This window comes from Melospiza georgiana, chromosome 16 (genome assembly GCF_028018845.1).
Source record: "Melospiza georgiana isolate bMelGeo1 chromosome 16, bMelGeo1.pri, whole genome shotgun sequence".
Lineage (NCBI taxonomy): Eukaryota > Metazoa > Chordata > Aves > Passeriformes > Passerellidae > Melospiza > Melospiza georgiana.
This window is the reverse complement of record NC_080445.1, coordinates 10,052,528-10,065,314: the sequence shown is the minus strand read 5'-3', so window position 1 is coordinate 10,065,314 and position 12,787 is coordinate 10,052,528. Positions and strand designations below refer to the sequence as shown.

The window sequence follows — 12,787 nt, the reverse complement described above, 5'->3', positions numbered from 1 at the left end:
CAAATCACAACAAGTTTCTCACATTAATACTTTATGTTTCAGAGATTAAAACAGTGAAACAGACTATGGGAAAAATCAAATCCTATGGGTTCTCAGCCATAATCCTTGCAGACAGAAGGCACCCAACTGCAGTGCCTAATTAAGAAGTCCCAAACACTGGATATCTTACCTCAACTGTAGCAAACTTCATTATAGGTTTGTTCATCTGGGTGGTTCTACCCTCTCCTCCAACAGCAGAGGGGCTCTGCTGGAACACATCTACACTTGTTCCTTATCCATTTGTGTGTTCTGTAACTATTCCAACAAGTCCCAAACGTGTGGCAGTAAATCACTCACCCTGAGGGAGCAGGGAATGCGCCGGAAGGCCTGGACGGCGGCGAGGCGGATTTCCATGGGATGGCTCCTGAGGGCCGCGCACGAGCTCAGAGCAGGAGCCAGCGCAGCCGCTGCCAGCCCCGCGTTCCCGATCGCTTTCAGCACCAGCTGCAGCTGGAAATGCAGAGCAAGGTAGGACAGAAAGCTCTCCAAATGCTGGCAGCTGTACATTGAATTTCATGGCACTAGCATTTTCTGTGCAAAAATCTGTTTAAAATGATTACTGGTGATTTGGGGAGTTTACTGCAAGCCCTATTGTACTGCCAATATCCTGGTTTTACAGGAAGGACAAGACAAATATGCACCATGTGGCACTTGTAAGTAGAACCTGCCTTAGACCTGGGGGAATACAAAAATATTTTTTAAAAGACTATATTGCAATAGAAAAGCAAAAGTCACAAATTTTACGTACTGGAAAGGTTTTTCGAGTACTTCGATATTTTGTCCCTTTTGATCACAGATATTTTGACATTTTAGTGATTCAACATAGATTTCTGGACACAACTGCTAAATTAAAATATTAATTTGTCAACAGATATGTGTTCTTCATATTGCTCAATGATATGAAGTTTTCTTCATCAGGAAAGCCAAGGCTTTTCTTTATTTCCACACACAAGAATACCCATACTGATAGGTTCTACTTGTCAGATTACAAAATTTTATCAGCTCATTCTAGCAAGAAATATTCATTTACTAAGCTTGTATTCATGGCTGTCTGGAAATCCAATGAATGCCATTTTCATCAAACAAGTTCTAGATCGTCAAGGGAACAGAAAAGTAAAGCCCTATATCATGTGCCTCTGTACAACCAATACCTTGCTGAGATGTTCTGGATTTTGCACGGTGCAGTTTCCTCCCAAAAATTTCCCAAGAGTCCTCATCACACTCTGCACAGCAGGTACAACACCACAGGAGCTGTGAGCTGAACAAAACCTATGTACAAGAGCAGTTACTCCCAAGAAGCAGCTCTGGCCTGCTCTAGGTGACTTCAGCAAAGGCTGTAAACAACCATAAAAAGAATGAGATGTTTCAGAAAAGTAATGAGAATTGTGACATACCACAGATTATAAATGTATCAAAATATTTACAAACTCAAATTCAGCCTCAACAAAATTACCTGGACAGGTTTTGTATAAATCTATGAAAAAGACTGTTACTGTAAAACACAAAACTTTGAGCCACCTAGATTAATTACAAATTAAAAAAGAAAAAACAGCATCCACTCACAGCAAGAGATTCAATCATGCCCGAAGTGGGATTAGGAATGAATGCAAATGACCAGAAGAAATGTTCTACTTTGTCTTCCTCAACTTCTCCAGAAGCTATGAGGTCTTTCATTAGGACAACACATGCCTCTGTGGCACAAGATGGGAGAGCATCTATCAATGGTTGCCTGTAACACAAGAAAAAAGTACAAAAAAACCCCTAAAATGACCAAAATACTTAAGAATCACATAACAAGTACATTGAGACTGGGCTTCTTTCAAAGTAAATAAATGTCCAGTGGCTTAGTAAATTCTAGATTCCACAGAAATCAATATTACCTTCTGGTATAGTGGCCTTACAGAAATATGTTTCAGACAGGATGTGATGGAAGTGCATTGGTGTACCTAAGCAGATTTTCAAGAAAATATTCAGTTGCTTTCTCTGAGAATTAAGCCACATCTTATCCTAGGTTTGATTTCTAAAGACTGAGGTACCTTAAAGCACTGACTATTTATTAAGGTGGTTTTTACCTTTCATTTCATCTGTAACCTGAGTAACAAATTAAAACATTAAAACTGAATTGACCAGCTTTTACTTCCTGAGCTTTTTCAGACCTTATCTAAGGGGAAAGCTTACACCAGCATGACAGACAATACATATTTCAGGTCTTAAGAGTAAATATTCTGTAATGCAAATATTCTGTACCTGCCTCTTATACTGATGCAAGGACACTTTTGCATTAACTAGAAAGCAGTTAAACTAGATAGGGTAAAAGCATCCGAGTAGGATCTGCATGGGATTTTCTTTCACTCCTAAATTTAATGACCATGTCCTGAGTAAAATGATTCTTTTTAAAGGTAATATAAAAGAGGCAGAGTAGTTTAATTACTATCTAATACTGAAGAATATTAGCTTGACTATTTATCAAAGGATGAGAATAAATCTAACCCAAAATAAAATTTGCCCATTGTGCATCAAGTAAAGATATTGTTGTAAACACAAACCTTGGCATTAGATTAATTTCAAACAGGCTCATGACATTTTGTACTGAAACCAAGTGAAAGAATTGTTTCATTATTTTCAATTTTATGAAGGGAGAAAAATGTACTGATTTTAATAATACTGAATTAGTATTCCTGATAATCTCAGACCATTGGATCAGAACTATTCCTGACTGCAGAGGAGTAGGGTCTTGATCTTCAAAGCCACAGTTCTACAACTGACATAAAACTTCCTGAGATTGAGCTGCTACTGAAAGATGGAGCTCCACCACGTCCATACTTCCAGCCTAACATCTGTCTCCTCTGCCCCAAGACTACTAAGGCCATTGAAGGTACAGATCCAGGTAAGCTTTTTTATAACAAATGGCCACATAAGCTTAAAAGCAGCAGAACTGATTTCCATCCAAGCCATGAGTCAGATTTCCCATTCACATTGCTTCAGAAACAGGAAATCTGGCTGTGGGAATAGGTAAGTCTATTTTGTACACAGCATTCATTCAGTGAGAAGAAACTGTCATCCCATTACAGAAAAAAGGTCTGCAATACAAATTATTCCTTTAAAATGCTCCAAATTTAAATCCAACACTTGGCACAGATTGAAAATAAATATTAAATATTTGCAAAATATTTTTTCCTGTATATTTTTGAATGCAATTACTAAAGAAGACTTACCAATTGTCTCTGCACTTGAATGATGATCTTTGCCATAGTGCCCTTAAGGCCTCAAGGGAAAGGTGTCGAAGCTCAAACACGAGAGTCATGAAAAGGTCTGCAGTCTGTAAGTGCACAACCACAAGTGTAATATTCCTGCTGTGCAGAAACCAGCTTCAGAGAACAGAGCACAAGAGGTTATGCTGGCATTGCCACTGATTTACAATGTAACCTGAGACTGAACCCCCTTTCTTCCCTGTGTCCTTACATTCCTTCCTCATTTGCTTTTCTCTCCAGACTGCAAACGTATATGGAGAAGGGCTTTTGCCTTGGGTGTCAGTCAGTCCCTAAGACAACAGTTCTCAGTGACCACCACACATACCACTGGCATACAAATGAATAATAAACCAAAAGGCAACAGGGTGGTTACAATCCAGAAGAGAAAGTCAATCTTCTCTGAGTTTGTATGGCAAGATCCTGATTTATGACCAGAACTGCTGACAGCTTTGACACAAATGAAAAAATTGTCAAGCTAACTGTATATGAATCTTAGGTTTATGTGAAAGATCATTTAACAGAGATTTGGGCAACACTTAGAAGTTTCACTTAAGAACCCTTGGGCTGTGAGAAATTATTCCATCTTACTGGGGAAAAGCCCAGGCAGAACTGCCCTTACCTCTGCAGGCAGCACAGGACTAGCTGGAAACAGAGGCAGAAGAGCTGTTCTCTCTCACTGAGAGGAATTGCTACATCATACAGCAGCTATTTTACCTGGCATTTTCAATGCTAAATAGCATGTGGATATATTCCTCTGAGACCTGATCCAAAGTTCAAGAAAGAAGATAGGTCTCATTGCTTGAAAAATTAGCAGAATGTTCAATACAAGATCCTGCATGTTCAAGTTAACTGAACTTTATAATGTGGAAGCTTTAAACACGATCCATGTCAGCTTCACTTCAATGCTTTATTCACCTCAGATGTGAAAGGCTTAGACATAGGACTAAATTTATGGTTCCAAAGAAAACATTTTTCTTTACATAAAAATTATACAAACAAAGTCTAATTTCACAAAGTCACATTTCCAAACGTTTGGGGACAGACCTACTTTGACTTTCTGACCTTCCTTCCAGGAGCCACTCCCAAAAACAATGAAAACATGGAATAACCCAGTGCCAGCATTCAATTTTAATTTAAGACTGCCAAGCCCTTTTCAGTAACAAGAAGCTGTCTTTCAGTAAGAAGCCTGAGTAACTTCTTACTATTTTGTTTGAGGGACCAATTTGTCAGATCCAATATAGCTATAGTTTATGTTTTTATTCTTTTGGGATTTATATTATTCTTAGAAATAATATATAATTTAATCAAATTAAAACCTGTTCTTGTATGTGAAGCCCCACCTATGTATTAATTCTGTTAACATTTATAATTCCATACCTAGAATTCAGATAGATCCACATGCATTCCATTCCATTCCATTCCATTCCATTCCATTCCATTCCATTCCATTCCATTCCCTCATTACCACTGAGATCTATTTTAAAAAGAGATTCCAAGCCTGGACACTATGGAGCTAGTGAATAATAATAATAATTTTTTAAAAGCATTTCTAAAGCCTGGGCCCTATGTGCATTTCTCCACAGGCAAATTGACTGGGGGGCAGGGGATCCTCACAGATCTCATCACAAGGAGCTGTGTGTGCAGCTGCTGCCCAGGTGTCCCATCAGCTGGAGCTGCAGCACAGGTCAAGATAAAACTGCCAGACTGATTTACTTTCAGGTGATACAATTTTAGACTGTAAACTGACTTCATTCTGCTTCACACCTCTGACTAGACAAGCTCTCCTCTAATAACTCCATGCAAAATTTTGCAGACAAGCAGCTATTTTTACTCTCTAATAATAAATCTTTAGAATGAGCTGTCTGACCAGGTGGGCTGTTGTCATTTTTTAAGGTTGGTTGCACTGAAATTGAGCTGTCATTGTAAATTCCTCCCTTTGTAGTATCATAATAACAAACCACATTCAAATCTCACTCCCATTCCCACCTCTGATAGAAGCACAAGAAAGCCTGGCTTTTATTCTACATAGAAGCTAGATTATCCTTCTAACTGCAGACCTGTCATACTTTAAAATTTTAAATTATTTAAAATTATTTAAATTTAAATTATTTATTTTAAAATAATAAACTAGGTAAAAGAAAGCAATTAGAATGCCCTACAGGGGAAAAAACCTAAAAACCAAAACCAAACAAAAATGAAAGATCATGCCCTGAGAACAAACTTTTTTGGGTCAGACTGGGGTCCAGGAGCAAGGCAAAGCAAATCTGACTACTCTTGCATACACAGCCACATTGACCAGAGCTACTGCCCAAGCACCAAATCCCAGCCAGTCACTGGAAATGCAGCCCCAGCAGAAGTGGTGTGACAGGCTTCTCTCCAGCCTCTCTCAAGAGAGGGTCCCTTCTCCCCCTCTCTTTTTCCATTCTTTGTCAGCAGGCAGCTTGTTCACTTAATGGTCCATTAGCTAATCTACATCCACATTGAAATTCAATCTTGTCTCATAATAGCATTAAAAAATTAAACAACAACTTCGCTTCCTTGGAACTGACACCATCTCCACCTCCATTTTCTCATCCCTTCACTGTTTTCCCCAGAGTTGGAGATTTTCCCTTCCATTTATTCTTGGTTTTGTGTCCTGAAAGAAATGCATAATCTCACTTCATTCAGAGCCAAACAATAAAGGGACAAACAAGCTCTACATGCATAACAGTGAAGCTGTCTCCCAAGCAACACTGTGGGCATTCCCATAACTTCTTTCTTGGCCCAAAGGACATTTCATTGGTTGAAATGAGGGATGATAAAGATTCTCTTTGAAATGTCTGGTCACACAGAAAGAACACCCTGAAACAGTGAAAATGGTTGACAACCAATCAAACCCTGTGCTGGGACAGGCACATGATGAATAATTCACTTCTCTTTTAGGCAGTGGCACAGACAGCAGCCACTTGTGCTAATCTTAGTGATTGAAAAAAAACCCCAAAATTTCCCACACATGAAGCCAGTCAGCCTTTCTGGAGGCAGAAGTGACATCCCATTGTTACTGGGAAAAATCATCTCCCATTCTTTCAAAGACATTGAATTAGGAGTGTTCCACAGAAGATAGGATTTACAGTTTCTCAGGTCTCCTGGAGTAATTTCTTTCTTCAATATTTTCCAGGCAGTATATGACCCTCTAGTCTGTGCCTAAATGCCATTTCATACTGCTGCACAGTGACAATCCCATGGAATTAAGCATCATCCCTCCCCAAGAGGAAGGTCTGCTCTTATTCTGTATTAGCACCAACCACTATTGTATGGCTCTCTTGGCCCTCCACAGCCCCAGTCTCCACAGCATGCAGCTAAAAGAGATGGCAGACCTGCTTATAACTCAGAGAAAAAAGCTTATCCCTAATATTGCAACATCCAGAAAGGCCACCTGCTGCTTTCTGCTCAGCCCCGTGTCCAGGCTTTAGCCAGGCTGTGATACCAGGTCAGCTATGATCACCATTTAACAGGTTGGGAGTAAGGTCTGGGGCTGGAATTTATCACAGCTGATTGCAGGTGATGGCTTCAGCAGCTGTGACTTACCCTGCTCCACCCTGTGCCTTGCCCTGAAGTCTCACACACAAAACATGAACACCTACCTGTGCTCATGAATCACAGGGGACACTAAGAGAAGGATGAACACACCCAGGACATCACTGCAGAGCTGCAATCCAGCACTGCACTTGTCTCCAGTCCTCATAAAGCCTCTCCTCCATCCTTCAGTATCTGTGTCCAGCCCAGGGGAGTGACAGGGAGAGCTTCTGTTCTTTGACATGGGACTTCATCTAAACAAGGAAGGTGAGTGCCTTCCATGCTGGGTATGAAGCCTTCTCTTAACATCACTGCGACCTATGTGCATTCACAGGGGAGATCTGAGCCTCTCTGCACAGGAAATAACCTTGCTCCAAAGTAAAACAATCTGACCAGAACCTCAGAGGACAGGGAATATATCAGCAATGAAATGACTAAACTCATCAGTGGCAAATTCATGGAGGCACCAATGCCCTGTTTAGTGCCTTTCCTATTAGACCATACTTGTTTTCTAATAATATCCAAACCAAAAATTACTTAAAGAGTGTTCTCTTCTGTTTTCACATTTACATTTTTTCCCTTATTTTTCTCTTTAGGAGCTTTACTACTAACAAGAACCACTCTATTTGAAGGATATGAAGTATGAAATGTCCTCTGTTTGCCCTCAGCTGATCTCAGGTGAACAGTGATTAAGCACCATCATCTGTTGATCCTTCTGTATTGTACACAACAGGTGTTCTTTATAACCTAACAGGTGTTCTTGAAAACCTCTGAATTTCAGAGACAGGGATCTTAATTTCAAACACAGAGACAATTATTGACTGATTCAGCTGCTGCCAGCATCAATATCTAGAATGACTGTCATCATAAAAAAATATTTAAGCCACTGCCTGTTCCACATGACCAGAAGATTCCACCCTGTCTTAGCAGCATTCACCAACGAAAATGGTTCAGGGGGCAGAGATTCCCTCTGGACCCAAGCAGCAGCCCCAGAAAACACCATGGTTGTTAGAGCTCCTCAGAAGCACAAGGAACCTGCCAGCCAAGACCAAGAGGCAAGGGCTTCATGTGCCAACTGTTTTGAGGGCATGAGGCAATATAAGGATGGCAGAACTCCAATAAACATGGAGACAACAGCACTGCCAGGGGTAGTATTACACACCAAAGCTGTAAAAGACGTCAAGTATCAAAACTGCCAGTGACAACCCAATACGATTTTGTTTTTTCACGGCAAAACAAAAATTTGGGACATTTTCTTTCAGATTAATTTACAATACAGTTCAAAATTATTTTTGCCTAATATTCAGGGGGCTACAGTATGTTTTAACTCCTCAGTGTGATTTACTGCTTATATAAGAAAATGACATTTCAAAGCATTTTCTCTTTTCTAATTCCACATTTAAAAATGTCCAAAACAATGGAAGGCTTCAGTATTTCCAAATTGCTGCTCTCCAGGTCACCTCTTATCTGTGCAGGAGAATTCTCAGCCCACAAAGAGCCTCCCAAGGAAGCAGAGGCTGTACAGCTCACCTCATAACTTGCACTGTGTGCTAAGCAAAGCTTCCACACCAGTTCAGTCACTTCTGCTCCAGTGACCTCCCTCTTAGTTACCTCCCTTTCATAGAGAATGTCAGTCACATACAGATCCTCAGAGCCCCCTGGAATAAGGAACATAAAGGAAAAATCACATCTCTGGTGATTGCTGGCCATTTGCTATCATTAACCCCATATGCAAGGGGAAACCTCCTTTCTGAGCCTTTATTTCTCCCTGTATGAATATTACCAGGAGTGCAGTCAGCTTGAATTTAAGAACACAACAGAACAAAAACAAGTGTAACCCAAAGAAAGAGTGAGAGAAACAAGACAAAGATACACATGAAAAAGCCCTATTTTTCACCCATCCATCTCTTATTATGGCCCTGCTACTTTACATTTGTCATCTTTTCCAATGTCATCAAATCACTAGTCCCACACTTCAACCACCCAAAAGGTGAACAGGAGCTCTAGGTGCAAAGAAAAAGAAATGGCTTGGCTCTGAACCTCTTCCTGAGGAAAAATTCTATCATCTTATATTTGTATAATTACAAACAAAATGTTCTGGAAATTTGGGGGTTCCTTTAAAAAAAGAACCAAACGATTATTTAGAAACAGACAAAAAATATGTTCCTCAGCATTTAGAGTTCAACTTGGAAATCATTTCTTAGGCAAGCCCCTTGTTGACTTCAGTAAAATAATTTTCCTAAGGAGAAACATATAGGGCAAAGAAGGAGCAAAAATTAAAACAGGTCTCAGACATGGCATGTCCTTAGTTCCATTAGGACTTAAAATTATTTAGGCTCCATTTATATAAAAACTAGGAATTGTCCACAGAGCTGGGAAGGCTGATGCTCTGCATACAAGGGGACTAGGTATACTAGGTAAAGTAGATAAAGGGGAGCTAGCCATTACAGACCATCACTGTTGGAAACCTACCCAGTTTTGGAGATCCACACAGTTTTGTTATGGCAGGCCCAAGCCCCAAAGAAGGGACAGCTTAGGCAGCCTGTAAAAACATCCACATTAAAGCAGTTTATTCCGTTAAAGGTGAAAATCATGGGTGCAAAGAGTTCTCACAGGCAAGAGAAAGTCACAATATTTTTCTAGGAAATGAATTTACTTTACTTTAGCAGAAGCACAGTTACCTTTACTGTAGAGTGTCTCTGTTTCCACGTGCATGAGTGTGAGCACAGACCGTGTCAGTGTCTCTGCCCCGCTGCCCTGCTGAGGGAACAGCCTCGCGCGCTCGGACTCGCTGCATTTGGCCTCCTCCAGGACCCCATCCCTGATGCTCTGGACACATTCCAGCTGGGAGGACACAATCTGCTGTTCAGACTGAGAAAAAACAGATACTTCAGGAAGATTCTTGATCACCTGTGTCAGTCTACCCAATCCTTCCTCTCCCAAATTCACAGAGGATTCCAGTTCTGGGATAGTGAGAAGTCTCTAGTCCACATCTCTAACAGTGCCCAGCCTGTGGAGGTTAATGCACTCCTAATTTTAGCCTAGTTTTTCAACACTGAAAAAAACTGCTATTAACTGCCAGGATTAAATGGTGTCAATTCATTTCAATTCACAAAGCCTCAAAGTTCATCAGATATTTTTGGTCAGCAAAGTAGAAAAAAGCAAAAGTCTGGTAAATTATGAATAGCTACTACAATCCAAGAAACAGGTGATATTCACCTAATAAAAACAGCACAAGATACAAACATTGATTGTATTTTCTGTCAACAGTGGAAAGTTGCAAGTCTGGCATTTAGAAAATCTATCTTTCCAAAGTTTTCTACAAATAGTAACTTTCTTTTTCTAATTTATTTTTTCTTACATCTCTCGATTCCCCCCTTCCACAGACTATTTTCAGTTTACCTCTGTAAAGTATTTTAATGAGAGTTTAATCCAGGTGCCTAACAGCCTCTTGCATTTATACTGTAACATCCATCAACTACAATGCAAATTTTCATTGAAACAAATTCTGTGAATAACAGACATTACAGGGAAAATAATATTCACCATTTCTTTGCTAAGAACCCAAGTTTGGGCAGACACTCTCTTCAAATGAGTCAAAAGCAAGAGTCAGTGTCATTCTCCAAAACTTACTGACACATGAGGAAGAACAACAGACTGCACAGAAGTCAAACCAGAAGAGCGATGGGAGCAGAGGTTTAAGTCCCTTGTCTTTACAAGAATGGGGCCCTTTTGCTGATACTTGGTTGGGCAGATTCCCAGGACATCCACCTAGTAACAAACACACACTGTTGAGTCACACACACACACACATAAAATACAAGGAGATAGTGTAGGTTATTGCAATTAGTTTTAATAGTTACCTTTTTTGTAATAAAAACAGAGATCTAAATTCTCCATTGCAGAAGACCAGTTTTGCCACAAAAGCTATGAAAAGGCAAATAATTTTAAAGACCTTGGTCAAGTTTATAGTAGCCAGGCTCTGTTGGTTTGTTTAATTTCACTGTGTTATTCTGAATCAGGTAATTACAGACATATGCTTTTCCATTTAAAATGGTGTGGGCATGCAGGGAAGCATTAATTCAGAAGAGCATCACTAAGCAGAGTAACTTCAATTATGTATGGGTGTGCCAAGCCCTACTGCAGAACATCTCTGTAGGCACTGACATGCAGCAGTAGCCTGAGATAATTTTAGAACATTCACAAGAAGCAATCAGATAACTGCCACTGTCTGCTGAGCCAAGTGACAAAACCCTTTATTTATTTACAAGTGGAGTAGATTTAACATGTACAAGAGCTAGGAGTCACCTCAGAGCAGGACAGACAGACTCACCTCCTCAACAACAGCACCAGCAGAGAATTCTGGCTCTGTCTGCAGCACACTGAGCATGCCTCGCTTGATGTTCAGTGCCCAGGTCTCTTCACCCCTCACAGGACAGAGCTTCAGAACTTTCCCATCACGGAAAGAAAAATGAAGAGGATGCTGTTCTAGTATTTCCCTGTGAGAAAAAAGTTTATCATTTCTTGCTTCAAAGAGTGCAAGTCAATTTATGACATTAGACTCAGATTTTCCTCAACAGAGCTGTTCCTCTACAATACATCTGTCTCATTCTGTATCTCTATTCTTTACAGCAAGCTTCTATTCTTCATAAACTCAGCCTAACCCAAGGAGTCCTTAAAAAAACCCCGTGGAACCCAAAAACCAAATCTGCTCAAGATAATTACAGTATCCTCAACATAACTGCAACACTTAATAAAAACAGTCCTGGCAAATTATTTACAAATAAATGTACTTAATGGCAACGATTCTTGTTTAATTAAGAGAGAAATTCCATTTTATTATTCAGGGTGCCTTTGGTAGGCATGTCTGAATTGCAAAGTAACTGCACCACACCTCTTCAGCTGTGATGCACACAAGAACAATTGCTTCCCAATTAACCCATATCTTCCTGCTTTGCTAGGTGTGAATACTCAGGCTCTATCCCAAACTTATTCCCCAATCTCTGCTGTTAGTACACTTCCTAAAGGCTTTTACTATCCCAGATTGAGAGTACAGTGTTTTCTACCTTTCCAAGAGATCACTTTTAAACATTGATTTTTCAGTCCTAATGTAACATACTTTAATCATATATTTTCCCTCTAAATGGGGAAAAACAAACCATCCAAAGGAAGAATTTTATTGTAGCCCAATGGTCAGCTCCTATACAGGGAGCTAGACAGGTCACCTGCACATTAACTGGGACACTAACTATTCATCTAGTCAATCAGTCACAAAGTAAGAGATAAAACTTTAATATACAACATCTGGATAGAGTCCTTCCAGAAGAGACTGGGCATATGAGATAAAGGTTTCTGAACTCCCAGGCAACTGAGTCTGTTTTTACTACTATCTGTGGAAATTACATGCATGTTCAGAGGACAAGCTAGACTACTGTATATTCACAATAGGCTGAGGCAAATGCTAATAAGGCTCACTTGTCTGAATAATTATTCTGAATAGCCAAGCTTCACTGAATGCTTTCTTTGCTACCTCTCTTTTTTGGCTTCTCTGCAAACAATACACAACTGTTCTTACTGCTATGAAAATCTTGCAAATAACTTGACAGAAGATGTGCCTGTACACTCATTTGAACTCTGGTACCAGTGCCCATAGAGAGAACACAAAGTTCTTCCTGATGAATATAAAAAGCAATGCATTTACCCCAAGCTTGCTCTTTTTGACCCTTTGAATTGAGTCAATTACCTCAGCTCTCAGTGTTATTTAAAGGCTGAGAATCCAAGTGGCAGGACAAAGAGGAAGATTACAAGGCTGAGCTTCATCAGACAACAGAACTGCTTTTTTTTTTTGATGAGACAAGAAGCATCAGCTCTCTGGGAAAATGCCAGACTTCCACAGTTTGAGATCTTTTTGTTTAGCCATCTATACTAGAGACTATACCTTG

General features: G+C 39.9%; 1 protein-coding gene across 1 annotated transcript in view; it reads right to left on the bottom strand.

Annotated features, from left to right (window-relative positions):
- The window catches only part of LOC131090453 (uncharacterized), a 71,906-nt gene that overhangs the window by 54,551 nt on the left and 4,568 nt on the right, over positions 1-12,787 (bottom strand). Inside the window, exons 5-12 of the mRNA XM_058035828.1 lie at positions 11,179-11,344; positions 10,479-10,616; positions 9,527-9,716; positions 8,376-8,503; positions 3,255-3,358; positions 1,603-1,768; positions 1,191-1,373; positions 337-489 (exon numbers count right to left, since the gene is read on the bottom strand). Of these exons, the coding sequence (XP_057891811.1) occupies positions 337-489; positions 1,191-1,373; positions 1,603-1,768; positions 3,255-3,358; positions 8,376-8,503; positions 9,527-9,716; positions 10,479-10,616; positions 11,179-11,344 (1,228 nt within the window). The remainder of the gene's footprint in view (positions 1-336; positions 490-1,190; positions 1,374-1,602; positions 1,769-3,254; positions 3,359-8,375; positions 8,504-9,526; positions 9,717-10,478; positions 10,617-11,178; positions 11,345-12,787) is intronic.